General features: G+C 39.6%; 1 protein-coding gene across 3 annotated transcripts in view; it reads right to left on the bottom strand.

Moving 5' to 3' along the window:
- stab1 (stabilin 1) overlaps nt 1-16,078 on the bottom strand; it is a 276,631-nt gene that overhangs the window by 49,049 nt on the left and 211,504 nt on the right. For all 3 annotated transcript variants that reach the window (XM_087994200.1, XM_043707873.2, XM_043707874.2), the window contains 4 exons: nt 14,626-14,763; nt 11,840-11,899; nt 9,582-9,758; nt 3,519-3,605 (listed from right to left, as the gene is read on the bottom strand). In XM_087994200.1, coding sequence (XP_087850326.1) covers nt 3,519-3,605; nt 9,582-9,758; nt 11,840-11,899; nt 14,626-14,763 — 462 coding nt within the window. The remainder of the gene's footprint in view (nt 1-3,518; nt 3,606-9,581; nt 9,759-11,839; nt 11,900-14,625; nt 14,764-16,078) is intronic.

Here is a 16,078-nt window from a genome sequence, read left to right on the forward strand (position 1 = left end):
TGTTTTAATTTGGTTAAAAAATTACATCATCTTGTAAATTGGTCTATGAACCTAAATTTGGAATTCAAATTTTTGATCCTAAACAATATCCCCACTAAACGTTGCCTTTGTACATCTGTGCAATAACCTCAAAGGTATTGTGCAGAAACAAAAACAGAAGTTGCTGGAAAAGTTCAGCAAGTCTGGCAGCATCTGAAGAGAAATCAAAAAAAGCTATAAAGAAAAGTAAGATGGATTATGAGAGTAAACTAGCTCAGAATATAAACACAGATAGCAAACCTTTCTATAAATATATAAAATAAAAAAGGGTGGCTGAGGTAAACATTGGTCCTTTACAGGATAAGAAGGTGGATTTAGTAATGTGACATAAAAAAATGGCCAAGGCACTGAGTAGGTATTTTGTGTTGGTCTTCACAGTAGAGGACATGAGTAACATGCCAGTAATTGACCAGGAGATAAAGATAGGTGAGGACCTGGAAGTAATCTTTATCATAGAGGAGGTAGTGTTGGGAAAGCTAATGGAGCTAAAGGTAGATAAGTCTCCTGGCCCTGTTGGAATGCATCCCAGGGTACTAAAGATGATGACCTGAGAAATAGCAAATGCACTTGCGGTAATTTTCCAAAATTCATTGGATTCTGGAGCAGTTCCAGCAGATTGGAAAACAGCAAATGTGATGCCACTGTTTAAAAAAAAGAGGTAGACAAAGGATGGGAATTATAGACTGGTTGGCGTAACTTCTGTAGCGGAGAAAATGTTTGAATCTATTATCAAGTAAGAAATAGCAAGACATCTAGATAGAAATTGTCCTGTTGGGCAGACGCAGCATGGGTTCATGAAAGGCAGGTTATGTTTAACTAATTTACTGGAATTCTATGAAGACATTACAAGGATGGTGGACATTAGGGACTCAGTAGATGTGGCGTATCTAGATTTCCAAAAGGCATTTGACAAGGTGTTGCACAAAAGGCGCTGCATAAAATAAAGATGCAAGGCATTACAGATAATGTATTTGCATGGATAGAGGATTGGTAAACTAATAGGAAGCAAAGACTGGGAACAAATGAGTGCTTTTCTGGTTGGTGATCAGTAACTAGTGGTGTGCCTCAGCGTTCAGTGTTGGGACTGCAATTATTCATAATTTACATAGATGATTTGGAGTTGGGGACCACATATAGTGTGTCAAAGTTTGATGATGACACTCAGATGAGTGGCAGAGCAAATTGTGCAGAGGACTGTGAAATTTTGCAGAAGGACATAGATACTTTAAGTGAGTGGGCAAAGGTCTGGCAGATGGAGTACAATGTTAATAAATGTGAAGTCATCCATTTTAGTAGGAATAACAATAAAAAGGAATATTATTTGAATGGTAAAAAGTTGTAGTATGCTTCGTTGCACAGGGCCCTGGCTGTCCTTGTGCATGAGTCACAGAAGGTTGGCCTGCAGGTACAACAAGTAATTAGGAAGGCAAATGGAATTTTGTCCTTCATTGTTAAAGGGATTGAGTTGAAAAGCAGGAAGGTTATGTTGCAGCTGTTTAGGATACTGGTGAGGCCACACCTGGAATACTGGAATATTTACTTGAGAAAGGATGTACTGGCACTAGAGGGGGTACAGAGGAGGTTCACGAGGTTGATTCTAGAGTTGAGGGGGTTGGCTTATGAAGAGACACTGAGTACACTGGGATTATATTCATTGGAATTCATAAAAATGAGGGGGGATCTTATAGAAACTGATAAAATTATGAATGAAATAGGTAAGATAGATATAGAGAGGATGTTTCCACTGGCAGGTGAAACTAGGACAAGAGGACATAGCTGAAAATGTGTTGCTGGAAAAGCGCAGCAGGTCAGACAGCATCCAGGGAACAGGAGAATCGACGTTTCGGGCATAAGCCCTTCTTCAGGAATGAGGAAAGTTTGTCCAGCAGGCTTGTCCAGCAAGAGGACATAGCCTCAAATTTGAGGGGAGCAGATTTAGGACCGAATTGAGAAGGAAATTCTTCAGGCAGAGGGTTGTGAATCTGTGGAATTCCCTGCCCAGTGAAGTAGTTGAGGCTTCCTCACTGAATGTTTTTAAAGCTAATACAGATAATTTTTTAACAGTAAAGGAGTAAACAGTTATGGTAGGAGGGAAGGTAAGTGGAGCTGAGGCCACGGAAAGATCAGCCAAGGTCTTATTAAAGGGTTCGAAGAGCCAGACCCTAAACACAAACAAATTCACGTTAATCCAGAAGTTTACTTACTTCCTTTTTTAAAAAATTACCATTTTGAAGCAGATTTTCTGGTTTCTGTGCTTGACTGTATTGCGTGGCTTTTATTCAGCACATATTAACAACTTGGATGTGGAGTATTATGTGGCTGTAAGGGAGCTGTCTGAATTTTGGATGCAAACCTGGCATGCTCCCTTACATCCCTATGAACACCTCTTAGTTACATCTTATCTTTCCAGTCCACTATATCCAGACTGAAGCAAAGAAAAAAAAATCCTTGAATGTTTCACAATTGCTCTGTAATCTGCTCTTATTTCTTGTGTTCTTATGTTCTTAACGCTTCGGGACCTGTGACCCTTCCTCAGAACTGGACCGGAAATGTTAACGCTGATTTCTCTTCACAGATGCTTACCAGGCCTGCAGAGCTCTTCCAGCAACTTCTGTTTTTGTTTCTGACTTACAGCATCCGCAGTTCTTTCAATTTTTATAAGATATTGTGCTTGCCTTGTTATATTTTAAACTTAGCACATTCTCTGCTACTAGTAAAAGTTCAAAGGAATCATGCATTGAGAAAAGAATTGTTGCATACAATAAGTTAAAGGGAATAATGACTCCAAGGTTGTTTGTTTTCTTCATGCCAATTTTCTGCCCCGAAGATGTTAGGGTTAATTCCATGTGTGCTCACTGTATCTGTTGTTGGCCACTCTTCATGCCTGAGCTGAGGCAGTACCAACTGGAGGATAATAGATAATCCTGATCCTGTCCTCATCCAACATCCATACACATGCTCATTCCAGGAGGCAGTCATGAATCAAGCAATAGCTTTGTCTAACTTTTCTTTTCCAAATCCAATGGAATGCCTGTCATCTTCCTTGCATGATCAATGAACTGACAGACTATAGGAGTAGCATAATTTTACAAAATGAAAACTTACCCTAATTCTGATTATATCTTGCCATCAAATACATTCAAAATATGATTAAAGAGCCCTCAATATATTGAAGAGGGAAACTCCAGGGATAATCATTGAGCATTAAAAAGCTCATCCAAATTGAGCCCATATATATGATTCTTCTTAAAAATCCAATCTGTCAGGTAGAGTTTTCTGATGATTATTTTCTGTGGAGTCTGTGGGAATCCCCTTGAACACATTAGCTTTGTGGAGGACAATGTCTGTCCTACCATTCAACTGATTATTGTTCAGTGTTTGTCAAAATTTGGTATGGTCAACATTTTGGGATAACACTTTAACATTCATAATTCACTTCTAAAATTGACTTCAATTTTAACATGCTGTATAACACTTACAATTATAGTCCTACTGCAACGGACTGAAATAAGTGATCCTCGCATTGTCCTCCTGCTGCTAATGAGTGGAAGGTCTGCTGCTAAAGTCTGTAAATGTAAGACATTGCATAAGTATTTGTAATAAATTGTATTCAGAATATATAGAAAATAAACCAATTTAATGTAGCGTATTTATTTTTACACGAAAGGAGAAAATCTGTTGAGCAAAGATTGCTTTTTGGCATATGAGTTATAAGAAGCTATGATTATTTCCATGAATAGTCCATGAATAGCCCTAAAAACTCATGGATCATTATGTCAGTGTAAGTGGAGAAAGTATGCACCAGTGACCTTCATCCACACTTGTTTACTTCTGCAAGAGATGTGAATTATGATGAGAACATGGAGAGGTAGAACTAACAATGCCAGTAATAATGTAAAATCACAGTACAGTTGAGGTCAAATTTACTGATCCAACATAGAGTCATAGAGAGGTACAACACAGAAACAGACCCTTCGGTCCAACCCATCCATGCCGACCAGATATCCCAACTCAATCTAGTCCCACCTGTCAGCACCCGGTCCATATCCCTCCAAACCCTTCCTAGCCATATACCCTTCCAAATCCCTCTTAAATGTTGCAATTGTACCAGCCTCCACCACTTCCTCTGGCAGCTAATTCCATACACGTACCACCCTCTTTGTGGAAAAAGTTGCCCCTTAGGTCTCTTTTATATCTTTCCCCTCCCACCCTAAACCTACGGCCTCTAGTTCTGGACTCCCTGACCCCAGGGAAAAGACATTGCCTATTTACCCTATTCGTGCCCCTCATAATTTTGTAAACCTCTATAAGGTCACCTCTCAGCCTCCGACACTCCAGGGGAAACAGCCCCAGCCTGTTCAGCCTCTCTCTATAACTCAAATCCTCTGTTCAAACAAAGTGTGGTCAGACATAAGGATCTAGCTGAGTGTCCAAAATAGCTATTTGATAAGAGTTGTAATTATCTGGAAAGGTGGAGGAGTGGTGTAGTTTAATTGATATTTAAATGATTTAAAAAACAAATTTTTAATTGAATTATAACTTAAAACCATGGTTTGTAGCACAATGGCATTACAGGAAAGGACGGTGATGTGCAATTCCTGCAGAAGTGGGAAACCTGATTAACAGATGTTAACTGGATCAAACAAATTTCAGTATTTCCAACTGAAATAGAATTGGACACAAGCCGACAAACCAGAGAGTAGGAAAAGGTCTTTGGAGAAACAGTTTGAGAGAGTGGTTGAACCCATTGAGTGTTAGGATCTGGCAGAGGGAGAAACAGTTATTTATCCAAATATTGGGGTAAATAAATAGATATTTTAGCACAAAATTCCCAGAGGAAATGATCCATAACAAGTTTGTGGCAGGATCCTAAACAAAACCATAAAACGGATTAAAGTGGAAACAAATGGCTCACTCAGATGGCTGGCGGGGGGTGGGGAGGATCAATTAAATAAGAAATGCAGTAGCTTTGGACAAATCACTAGTTAGAAAAGGTGGCTGCTGTATTATGCAGGCTTTGTTGCTGCACAGAGCAATGGTTAAGGACTTAAGAAAACTGGGAAAGTTTATGGATAAAGGAGGAGTGTGGCCAAATATTGTGGCCTGTTTGAAACATGAAAGAAAGGAAAAGACAGAGGTCAGGCAGAAGTAACTTAAGATTAGAAAAGAAGCTAAGGAAAGGTGAAGGTTTCAGGTTTACTGCCTGAGCAAGTCTTCCAGATAAGGGGAGAAAATGGAAGGATAGGCAACTTTAAAATAGGTACCGAATTAATAAAATGGCAAAACGGATACTATTTTAGATAAATAAACAGAGAAATTAAAACTGCAGAGGTAAGGAGCCGAGGAAGTAATAACAATCAAAGAATATGTAGAAAAAGATAGAACTAGCCAAGAATAAGACATAAATTTTAAAAACCACAAAAAGGAAAACATGCAAAATGTACACAGGGAATTGAGGAAGAAAGTCATTTCAGATCAGTTAGAAACATGGAAACAAAACAAGATGAAAGAATGAGGTCTGGATCTTCAGGAAAGGAGATACTTCAAAGAATGAAAAAGATTAAGTACATTTCAATTTTAATATTGTGTGCCATAAAGTGGAGAGACTAAAAGCAATTAGTGATCAATGCAGAGAACATGTCACTTTGAATAATAGTTTAGATGGGTGATTTAGAAGGAATAAAGGCGAGAGAAATCTTAGTGCAGATTGGGCCTATGTGATTAGGACTATTGCTCATTTAAAGAGTAAACACCAACAGCGACAGACTGGCTGATGCTGGTTTGTGCATTGCAATTTCTAACTAGTTTTATGCAATTCTTTGACAACCCCCAACTTGAAGTACAGAATTAATGAATTCACTCTTATGCGTACAAATGGTTAGTGTTTTGGGTATAAATTTATAGGGTAGAATCATTAGCCACAGGGCAGAAATTTGTCTTAAAATTAACTAATTTATAAATTACAGGACTCCACAGGAAGGGCCTGGTAGACAGGAAGTTTCTCAGATGGAGGAAAACCAAGAATGAATTCTACATCTTAGAAGTTTCTAATTAGGAATAATTTGCTCTTCCATCAAGAACGTGCCTAGTTACAGGAGTTGTTGAACTTTGAAGCAGATCATACATATACTCAATTTCTGCAGGCCTGTGCTGGGCTCCCATCATAAATCAGGCAGCAATATGTCAAAAGACCTGGAGTTAGTCCACATTCCACAGATGGCAGATCCCAGGACTCTCTGCCAGTTTCTGGGGCCTGGTTTGGGACTCTATGTTTTGCAGATTTGGTTATCTGTGCAGAAACCCTGATTAGAGGGCAGAAGTGCATCCAAGGGACAAAACTGGGACCATCTTATTGTCTAGTTCTGGAATAGATCGCCAAGGAGATCTCCAGGACACCTCTCACTTCATGTCCCTTTCATACAGGAATCTGCAGAGACATAGCTCCCTTCCCAATAGCTTTGTGGTTGTACCAGCACAAGAAGAACAAAGCACAGAAGAACAATAGCAGTCTATATGAAGGTGAAGAAGAAGCACTATTAATCAAGATGGCATTGATACAATAGCTAGCAATGATCTTGATTCAGGAGGTCAGGACATAAAAGCTGCTTGAATGGAGATGTGGAATTGTAGCAGAAAAAGTCACTAGTGGGAGTGGTCTCTCATATTGAAGGGTAAAATGTACAAGATGAAATATTACAAAATACTCAGAACAAGTATATTCCTATTATAAAGGGGTGATCCCACAATTTACTAAAATAGATAAGGAAGCATCGAACAAAAAGGATGAAAAATAAAAATTGGACAGAACATGAAGAACAGCAGAAAATAATAAAAAGGTAATTCAGAAGAAAGAAATTAGAGTATGAGAACAGCTAGCTAGAAAAGCAAAAAATGTATGGCAGGAATTTCTACAGGTATTTATACAGGAAGAATGTAAGTGATGGTCCTTTACAGAGTGAGAATAGAGAGTTAATAATAGAAAATAAGGAAATGGTACATAAAATGATCTAATGTTTTGTTTCCTTTTATGCTATAGCGGTTACAGCAAATGTTCTAGTAATAGCTGTAAATCAAGGGGTGGTAGGAGAGGTATTTAATGACTTTACAATTTCTAGGGAAGCAGTACTAAGTGAACTGATGGAGCTGTGGACTTTCGCCAGAGTCCAGACGGACTTAACCCTAGGATCTTAACAGAGGTGGCTATTAAGATAAACAATATGTCAGCATTAATTTTCCAAAATTTGCTAGATTCTGGAAAGTTTCCATTAGATTGGAAAGTAGAAAATGTAATTCCTGTATTTAAGGCAGAAAATGGGAATGAGGGCAATTGCAAAATGTGCAACACTTGCCCATTTACCTCCTTCTTCCTCACTGTCCATGGCCCCAAAAACACCTTCCAGGTAATCTATTAATCTACTCTACAACGTTCGCTGCTCACAATATGGTCTCCATTATACTGGTGAGATTGGCGACCGCTTTGTGAATATTTCCATTCTGTTCCATAACAATGACCCTGACCTCCCAGTTGTATGGCATTTCAATAAACTGCCTTGTTCCTATGCCAAGGATCACTGGACCCAAAAAATTAACACTGGGCCTCAGAATGGCTCCACAGGTTGGTGCAACATCGAGGGCCAAAGGGCCTGTACTGCTCTGTAACAATCTATGTTCTATGTTTTGTTCCTCTCTGTATAGATGCTGGCAGACCTGCTGAGTTTCCCAACAAGTTCTGTTTTTGTTTCTAAACATTTCTGCCCTGGGCTAGCTGCAATGTTTCAATGAAGCTCAAGCAAATAATACCTCATTTTCCCATTGGCACTTGACAGCCTCAAGGTCTCATTAAGTTCCATAATTTCAGAAACTGATGGTATTATTACGGCTATTCTCCATTTTCTTCACTTTTTTTGCCCCAACCCCAACCCCTCAACCCGCAGTCTTGTATTGTTTGTGTCATGTTTACTTTGCTGTTAGTCATGACCGCCCATTCACTATCTTTTAAATCTTAATTGACCCTCATTTCACATCTCATTTTCCCTTTCAGCACCATTATGAACCACTTTGTCTTTTGCATGGGCCTCCGCACCATCTGCATTCTTGCTTCTCCTTTGCCTCTGTCAAAAATATATTTAAAAATCCAACACTTTTCAGTTCTGAAGAGTCAAACCGAATTTGAAACATTAACTCTGTTTCTCTCAAAACAAATGCTGCTGGAACTGCTGAGTTTCTCCAGCCTTCTCTGTATACACTTCAGATTTTCAACAAATACAATATTTTGCTTTTAATAAACAAAAAGGCAGTTAGCTGATGACTACAATGAGGGAGATGTTAAAATTGAATATTAAGGAGGTTATAATTGACTACTTTGAAAATCTCAAGGTAATAATTTTAAGTCAGCATGGTTTTTGTGAAAGCAGAAACATATTAACTCAATTTATGGGAGTTTTGTTTGAGGGAGCAACATGCCCATGGATGAAGAGGATCTCATTGGTACACATAGTTGGATTTCCAGAAGGTGTTTGACAAGGTGCTGTATAAAAGGTTATTTGCGCAAAAGTGGGAGTTCAGGGTTTAATGGGTAACATATTAGCATGGATAGAAAATTCACTAACAGAAAACATTCTGCATTACTTGGTCTTTTGTTTGATTTGCAGGATGTGATTATTAGAATCCTGCATCATATCCTAGTTACTATCAATTCTGAAGAAGGGTCACTGGGCTCAACGGCTTATGCCCGAAATGTCGATTGTCCCGCTCCTTGGATGCTGCCTGATCAGCTGCACTTTTCCAGCACCATACTCTCGTCACTGGGCTCAAAGCATTAGCCCTGCTTTCTCTCCACAAACGCTGCCAGATCTGCTGATTTTCTCCAGCAATTTCTGTTTTTGTTTCAGAGTCCTACGGGAGCCTGTGCTGAGCCATCAAAGGTTTACAGTTAACATCAATGAAATTTAGATAAGACAATCCAAGGCATGGTAGCTAAATTTACATATTATACAAAGTTAAGTGGAAAAGTATGTTGTGAAGAGAACATACAGATGTTACAAGCAGATAGAGACACATTGAGTGAATGTCTAAAAGTCTGGCAGGTGCAGTACAACATGGAGAAATATGAAGTTTTTCACTTTGGCAGAAAAAGCCAGACATTCCATGCCTTCTGACAGGGCTGTGGGCATAAAAGACTACACCCTCATCCTAGTCCTATGGAAGGATTTTCTCTCTGCACTCTGTTATTCCAAACAACTTCAGAGCCTCTTGACCTAAGAATTAAATGAAATTAACTTGGCTGTCAGTAGCTCTTGGTGGGGCCATTGGCCTGATATGGCTGCTCTGATTGGGCCTGTTTCCTTACAATTTCAGCATTCTAAATAGGATGGTGAGCATGGAGAAGGCCAGTTACAAGATTCCCTTCTTGAAGGTTTTGCCAGCAAATACATTCTCCTCAAGGTGGGCTGAGAAACCCTAAAATAAACCTGATGTTGGGATCCCAAAGCTTGTCAGAAAATGCAGCCAAAACGGTCCACACAATTGAAGTTCTAAATTACCTTTGAATCCCTGATCATGTGAAATTTTAAGTATGCCACAAGGTTGTGTCTGTTTTCATTACTATAAAGCCAATCTTTCCTTTCCTTAGGAAGAGAACTAAAAGCTTCATCTGTTGGCCACAACATTGTGAATGGTCTGTGGATTGGATCTTCCAGTAGAGGTAGCAGATTAGTTTCCTGTGAAAAATCAAAGCATTAGGAAGTTACTATTCTGTAATTTGATAATTTATATAATATATAAACACAAACATCCAAGAGATTCCAGAAGAGATACTGTTTATAGTGTTGGAGGTTTGGAGTCTGCTTCAGATTTTGTTTAGACAACTTGTGACTCCAGTAGGGCCGCCCTCACATCTGACACTCAGGTGTACATCTGTAACATATGACAGCATAACCTGGAGGCCTAATAGCAGAAAAGTCTTGTGATTTGAACCAGATATTGTGCATTTCACACATGTCTCTGGCATCAAAAGATGGGGGTAGGGCAATGAAGGGAATTCAGGCCACAAAAGTCAAAGAATGTTATTTCAAAGAAACAGTCAATTCGTCCCACAAAGTCCCTCCTGATGTTTTCCTGGACTGATCACTACAGGATTCCAATGTTCTTGTTTGCTTCCTTTACCCTTTATTTTTCTCTTTTAAAAGCAATGATCTAATTACTTCTCAAAACTATTTAGCAATTCCATACTTTACCCACTCACTGAGTAAAGAAATATTTTCAAACCTCCCCTTTAATTGTTTTTGTGATCATCTTTAATTGTACCCTACCACAAACCTTTTTTGTGTACTAATTTACATTGGTGCACTCCCACGCACCTCAGGAGACACTGAAGTGCTTTAGTGAATAAGATTTCCCGATCTCCTCAGTAGATGATCAGAAAATCCCCCTTCTGTAACATATTCTTACATTCTTATCATAGAAAGAGCAGAGATAGAAAAGAACCATTCTGAAGCAGAAGTAGAGACAAAACAAAGGAGGAAGGTCAGGAGATATTGGATAATCTATGAAAATGGGGATGGGAACTGCTGTACATGATTAGTCCTTGTATCACAGGCAGCATGTAAAATTCAGGCTCCTTTTTTAAAAAATACAATTGCTGTTTGCAACCAATGCTCTCTGCAATGTTCACTAGCTGTGTGAGTGGCTAGTGCTAATCAAGGGGAGCCTGCACCTCATGAAAGGGAGGCATATTGTAGCTGCAGGATGATTGTTAGGCTCTGTACTTTGAACAGTGGCTGAACATCAGGGACGGCAAACATCAAAATTCACTTGAGGTAATGCTGGAAGGATTGACTAAAAAGGATAGTCTTCCTGCAACCACAAAGGGACCAATGAACCAGTTATGTATATGTCCTTTTGAAATCTACTCCTCAGTTCATAATACTTCCAAATCTTGTGGCATCTGTAAATTTTGAAATTGTGCCTAGAACACTCAAATCTAGGTCATTACTACATATCAAGAAAAGCAGTGACCGTAGTATCCCTACAGTGTGGAAGGAGGCCATTCAGCCCACGGAGTCCACATCAACCCTCAAAAGACTATACCAAACAGACCCACACCCCTACCCTATTCTTGTAACCTGGGCGCTACAGTCAATATAGCATGGCCAATCCACCTAACCTGCACATCTTTAGACTGTGGGAGGAAACTGGAGCACCCGAAAGAAACACACGCAGACACAGGGAGAATGTACAAAGCCCTATAGGACAGTTGCCCAGGGCTGGAATCAAACCCAAGTCTCTGGCGCTGTGAGGCTGCAGTGCTAACCACCAAGCCACTGTGCCATCCCACTGACAGTACTGACACCTGGGGAATCCCACTGTACACCTGATTCCATCTGAAAAGCAACCAGTCACTATTACTCTCAGCTTCCTGCTCCTCAGACATCTTTGTAATCGACAGTCACTATCACTTTTATTCCATGAACTTTAACTTACTTTATGTGTCCTCTGTCATAATATCAGAACCGAAGATAATCAAAGCAGGGAATGTTTCTAAAAGCAGTAAGGAAGGTTTCCTCGACTACACAACTGTGACTGTATTTTAAAAGTGAAAAAAAACTACACAACCAATTATTACGAATATTTTGATGTTAGTTTTAGGGTTTTATAAATTCTGTTTATTTCCTTTTGTTTAACTGTTGACAGTGGACAGCCAGCAGTTCCACACAACACTGCTTCTCTGCTATAACATAACTGTTGTCTAAGTAGAGGCAGCATGACCAGAAGCCTGCAAGTATTAAAGGAAATGTCCTACCTTGATCAAAGTACTAAAAATCTTGTATCCATTAGCGTTTGCAACTGTGCTGATGTTGTGCTGCAAAAGAATTCAAACAGAAGAAATAAATGAACAGTTGCTCCTAAAATGTAAGATACTAGTCAAGGTTTTGCTGACTCAAGTAAGATAGGACTTTCATACAAGCAGTAGAAAAATCACTGGGGACTGGGTGGGGTGGGGGTGGGGGGCGTGGTTGGTGGGTTGCGGTGCTGAAGGCTCATGGGCAGCCATCACAGGCTGTCCTCATGTTCATGTCTGGCTGTTAAGGAGTCTTCCTAACAGCAGGACTGGTTTCTGACATGCTTTCTGCCACAAAGGATGTAGGAAGGAGATCTAAAGAATCCATTGGATGACTAAAAGCCATTTTGCCAGCTTGTCAACATTGGCAAAGAGGATTGCAAAACCATATTATGAGCTGCTCCCCTTCAGATCAAGAGGGAAGTCTGACTGGTTTGTATTGCTAACTCATGTTTCACCTGACTGTCAGGATTCTGACCTTTTGGTGAAACGTTGCCCAATGATCCCAAAATTATCAATAATTTGCTTTTTAACTTGATACAGCATCCAAAGTTATTTTAAACAAATTTGTCGTGTATGGAAACGTTTTTCAAGCTGCTGCTTCTCTTCCGAAGACATTGAATTTTTCTGGGATATGGTTTCACATGACAGCAGCTCTTGGATAATGTGTCCAAATGACCACTTTTTACATGTGACTCCAGAAAGGGAATTTGGCAGCTTCTTATATCCTGAACTTTTACCACAGCCAAAGCTAATAATGTGTTACTGCAAGTTTCTTGCTTTCTGTTTTGTAGGATCATTGGACTTGAAACACTAACCCTCTTTCGCCCTCCACAGATGCAGCAGACTTACTGAGTTCTCCAGCACGTTTTTTTAAAATTTCATATCGCCAGCTTTCACAGTATTTTGCTTTTGTTATCCTCTGTCCTTGTTTGCCCTGAGAAGGCAGTGCAAGATTTGTTTCTCTTCACAAATGATTTATTTGCTAGGCCACTTCAAAGAGCACGAAGGGTCAAAGGAGTTATGTGGCATTGGATTTACATTTTACAATTTTGTCCTACTTGAGGACTTGAAAATAAACTTCTGGCATTCCAATACATTACTGAAGGATTACTGAACTGTCAGAGGTACTGACTTTCAGATGAGACATTAAACTGGGGTCCAGCTGCCTGCTCAGATGGATGTAAAAAGACCCCTTCAAAATTAGGGCTAAGAACAACACAGCAGTTATCTCTGGTGTCCTGGGCAATATTTATCGCACAACCAACATCACAAAATACTGGTCATGATCACATTAGTGCTTGTTGACGCTGTCTGTTGTGCATATTAGCTACCATGTTTCCTTCATTAGAATCGTAGAATCCCTACAGTGCAGAAGCATGCTATTCAGCCCATAAAGTCTACACCAAACCATCAAAAGAGCATCCCACCCAGACCTAGCACCTACCTGATCCCTGTAATCCTGCATTTCCCATGGCTAATCCATTTAGTCTGCACATCCTTGGACACTATGGGCAATTTAGCATGGCCTAACCTGTACATCTTCACACTGTGGGAGGAAATTGGAGCACTTGGACAAAATCCACGCAGACACGGGAAGCTTGTGCAAACTCCACGTAGACAGCTGCTTGAGGCCGGAATCAAACCCAGGTCCCTGGCGCTGTGACAGGACAACCCTTCAAAATTACTTCACCAGCTACAAAACACTTTGAGATGGATGGTTATCTTGTAAACTGGTATTTAAATGCAAGCCTTTCTTTTTATTTTAAGTAGCGCACACAATGCAGGATGGCAGGTTTCCTTTACTGAAGGACATTGGAGAACACCAGCCAGAAATCTTTGACTATCTGGCAGCTTATGATCATTTTTCTAGATCCTGGATAGCAATCAGGAAATGAAGCTTATTTTTCTCTTCCTACCACAGCTCAGGGTAATGTGGCAGCTTACCTCACTACTGACTCAGCTTAAGTTAGCTAACTGAACACAGCTTGTGAATCAACGGAGAGCTTCTTGTGGGAGCTGATTAATAATGGATTATTGCATCAAAGTTCTCAGCCCAGGTCATGAAACAGAATTAACTGACAATTTCCTTCAACCATGTTCCAATCTTCAGCTGAAACTGATCTCCGGGATGACATTTAATTGTACTGAGTCACTACTTAATTGTGTGTGCATACTTTTAGTGAATGGACTTCAAATATTTTCGGCAATCATGCCTTTTTAAATGTTTATCCATGTTTTTTAGAAGAGTTTATAGCCATATTGACAAAAGTTCAGTTTTAAAAATAAAATGTTTTCTCTGGTTCTTTTCTTATCCAACTTGGCCAGAATTCCCACAAAATTATGAGAGTGCTTCGAATGTTCATTCCAAGGACATCATCAATAAGCCAATCTTATCTTTGCCCTTGCAGACTTTCAGTAAAAGAATAGAAGATAGAAATCAGGAGCAGGAATCCCAGTTTATATTTCCTTCATTTCCTTCCTCCATCAATCATTCTAGGGGCCAAAAGCAATTCAACCTTTGCCAATCCCAGTGGAAATCAGTATATCGTAATAGATCAAGGATTCAATCTTTGCAATTTGTAGATCTGTAAACACCAAGTACGGCATCATCAGGACGGTCAGCGTGCACATGCATTTCTTTAAACTGCAACATTAATGTTCAGAAAGACTACATAAGATACAGTTTTCATACTAAAATGTGATTAATAAGAAAGCATTTATTTTCAGATTTTCTTCCAACCTACCAGAGGTAGTGTGACTAATCGGTTAGTAGATGTTAAGTTGTATGGGACTAAGATCTTGTTGATGTAATGGATAATTCCGTTCGTTGCAAGGTAGTCAGAGGTGATGATCTGTGCATCTCCATTCAAGTAAATTGCATTCTATGTTAAAAAATTAAAATAATATGCTTTTTTAAAAAAATGACAGCACACTCCAATTTAGCGCAGCTAGATAAATCACAATCACTCCATTTATAGATAAAAATCACACAACACCAGGTTATAGTCCAACAGGTGGTTGTAGAGTACCTGATGAAGGAGCAGCTCTCTGAAAGCTAGTGCTTCCAATTAAACCTGTTGGACTATAACCTGGTGTCGTGTGATTTTTAACTTTGTACACCCCAGTCCAACACCGGCATCTCCAAATCATGACTCCATATTTATTTCATCTTCTAAATTTATCTGGTACCTTTGGACAGCAAGGCATCGTGGTCCAGCACACTGACATCTCCAACCAGCACATTTCCTTTATCAAGCCATGACTTGAGGACTAGTATGGCAAAGGACCAGCCTCAAAATCAAATTCAGTTTGTCTTAGATTAAGCTAACAAATGCATTCACATCTGCATTCCAAGACGGAATACACTGGAGATAATGTCGAATAGGTCCCAGGGATGTATAAATGCAGTTATGAAATAATTTAGTGTAAGTGGAACTCCACCAGAGTGGAGGAATAGGGCCTCAGTGAGGGAGGGAACTGAGCAGTGGAGCTTGTGCAGACCCTCTCTGGAGGGAAGGGTGTCTTTGTCATATTAAAGTCTCATGGAGGAGAGGGTGACAACAGATTTTTTTTATACCAGCTGTGCACTACCAGCGTATTTCTATGTAAATAAACTTTAAGTTTCTCTTCATGTTTGAAAAAGACCTGATGCACATGGAATAAAGAATCCCTGCTTCACGATTTTTGGACTTTGTGCTTAAATCTCCCAATACGTTTCGTCTGTTTTGCCTGGAGAGGAGTAGGCCAAGAGCAGCAGTTTACAAAATTTAAAATGGGTCTGAATGGACTAGATAGGGAGAAACTGTTCCCAATCCTAAAAGAATCGAGAGAGAGAGGTACAGATTTGACGCAACTTGCAAACGAAAAAACTGAGAGCAATATTCACATTTCCAGTAGGAAGGTCTGGAATGTACTGCCCAGAAATTTGTCGAGGCAGGTTCAATCAAAGCATTCAAGAGAGTACGCGGCGATTATCTAAACAGAAACAATGAACAAGGTTATGGAGAAAAAGGCAGGAGAATGGAGCAATGTCAAAATATACATTTGTAAATCTGGTGCAAATATGATGGGCCCAATGGCTTCCTTCTGCACCATAATAATTCTATGATTTTATAGCATTGTGATATAGAAGAGAATGCAGTTTATTATTTGGATTGGAGACGCAGAATCCCAACGATGTGAAAGCAGGCCATTCAG

This window comes from Chiloscyllium plagiosum, unplaced genomic scaffold (assembly GCF_037043375.1).
Source record: "Chiloscyllium plagiosum isolate Xiang-an unplaced genomic scaffold, Cpla_swu_hap1 HiC_scaffold_14, whole genome shotgun sequence".
Lineage (NCBI taxonomy): Eukaryota > Metazoa > Chordata > Chondrichthyes > Orectolobiformes > Hemiscylliidae > Chiloscyllium > Chiloscyllium plagiosum.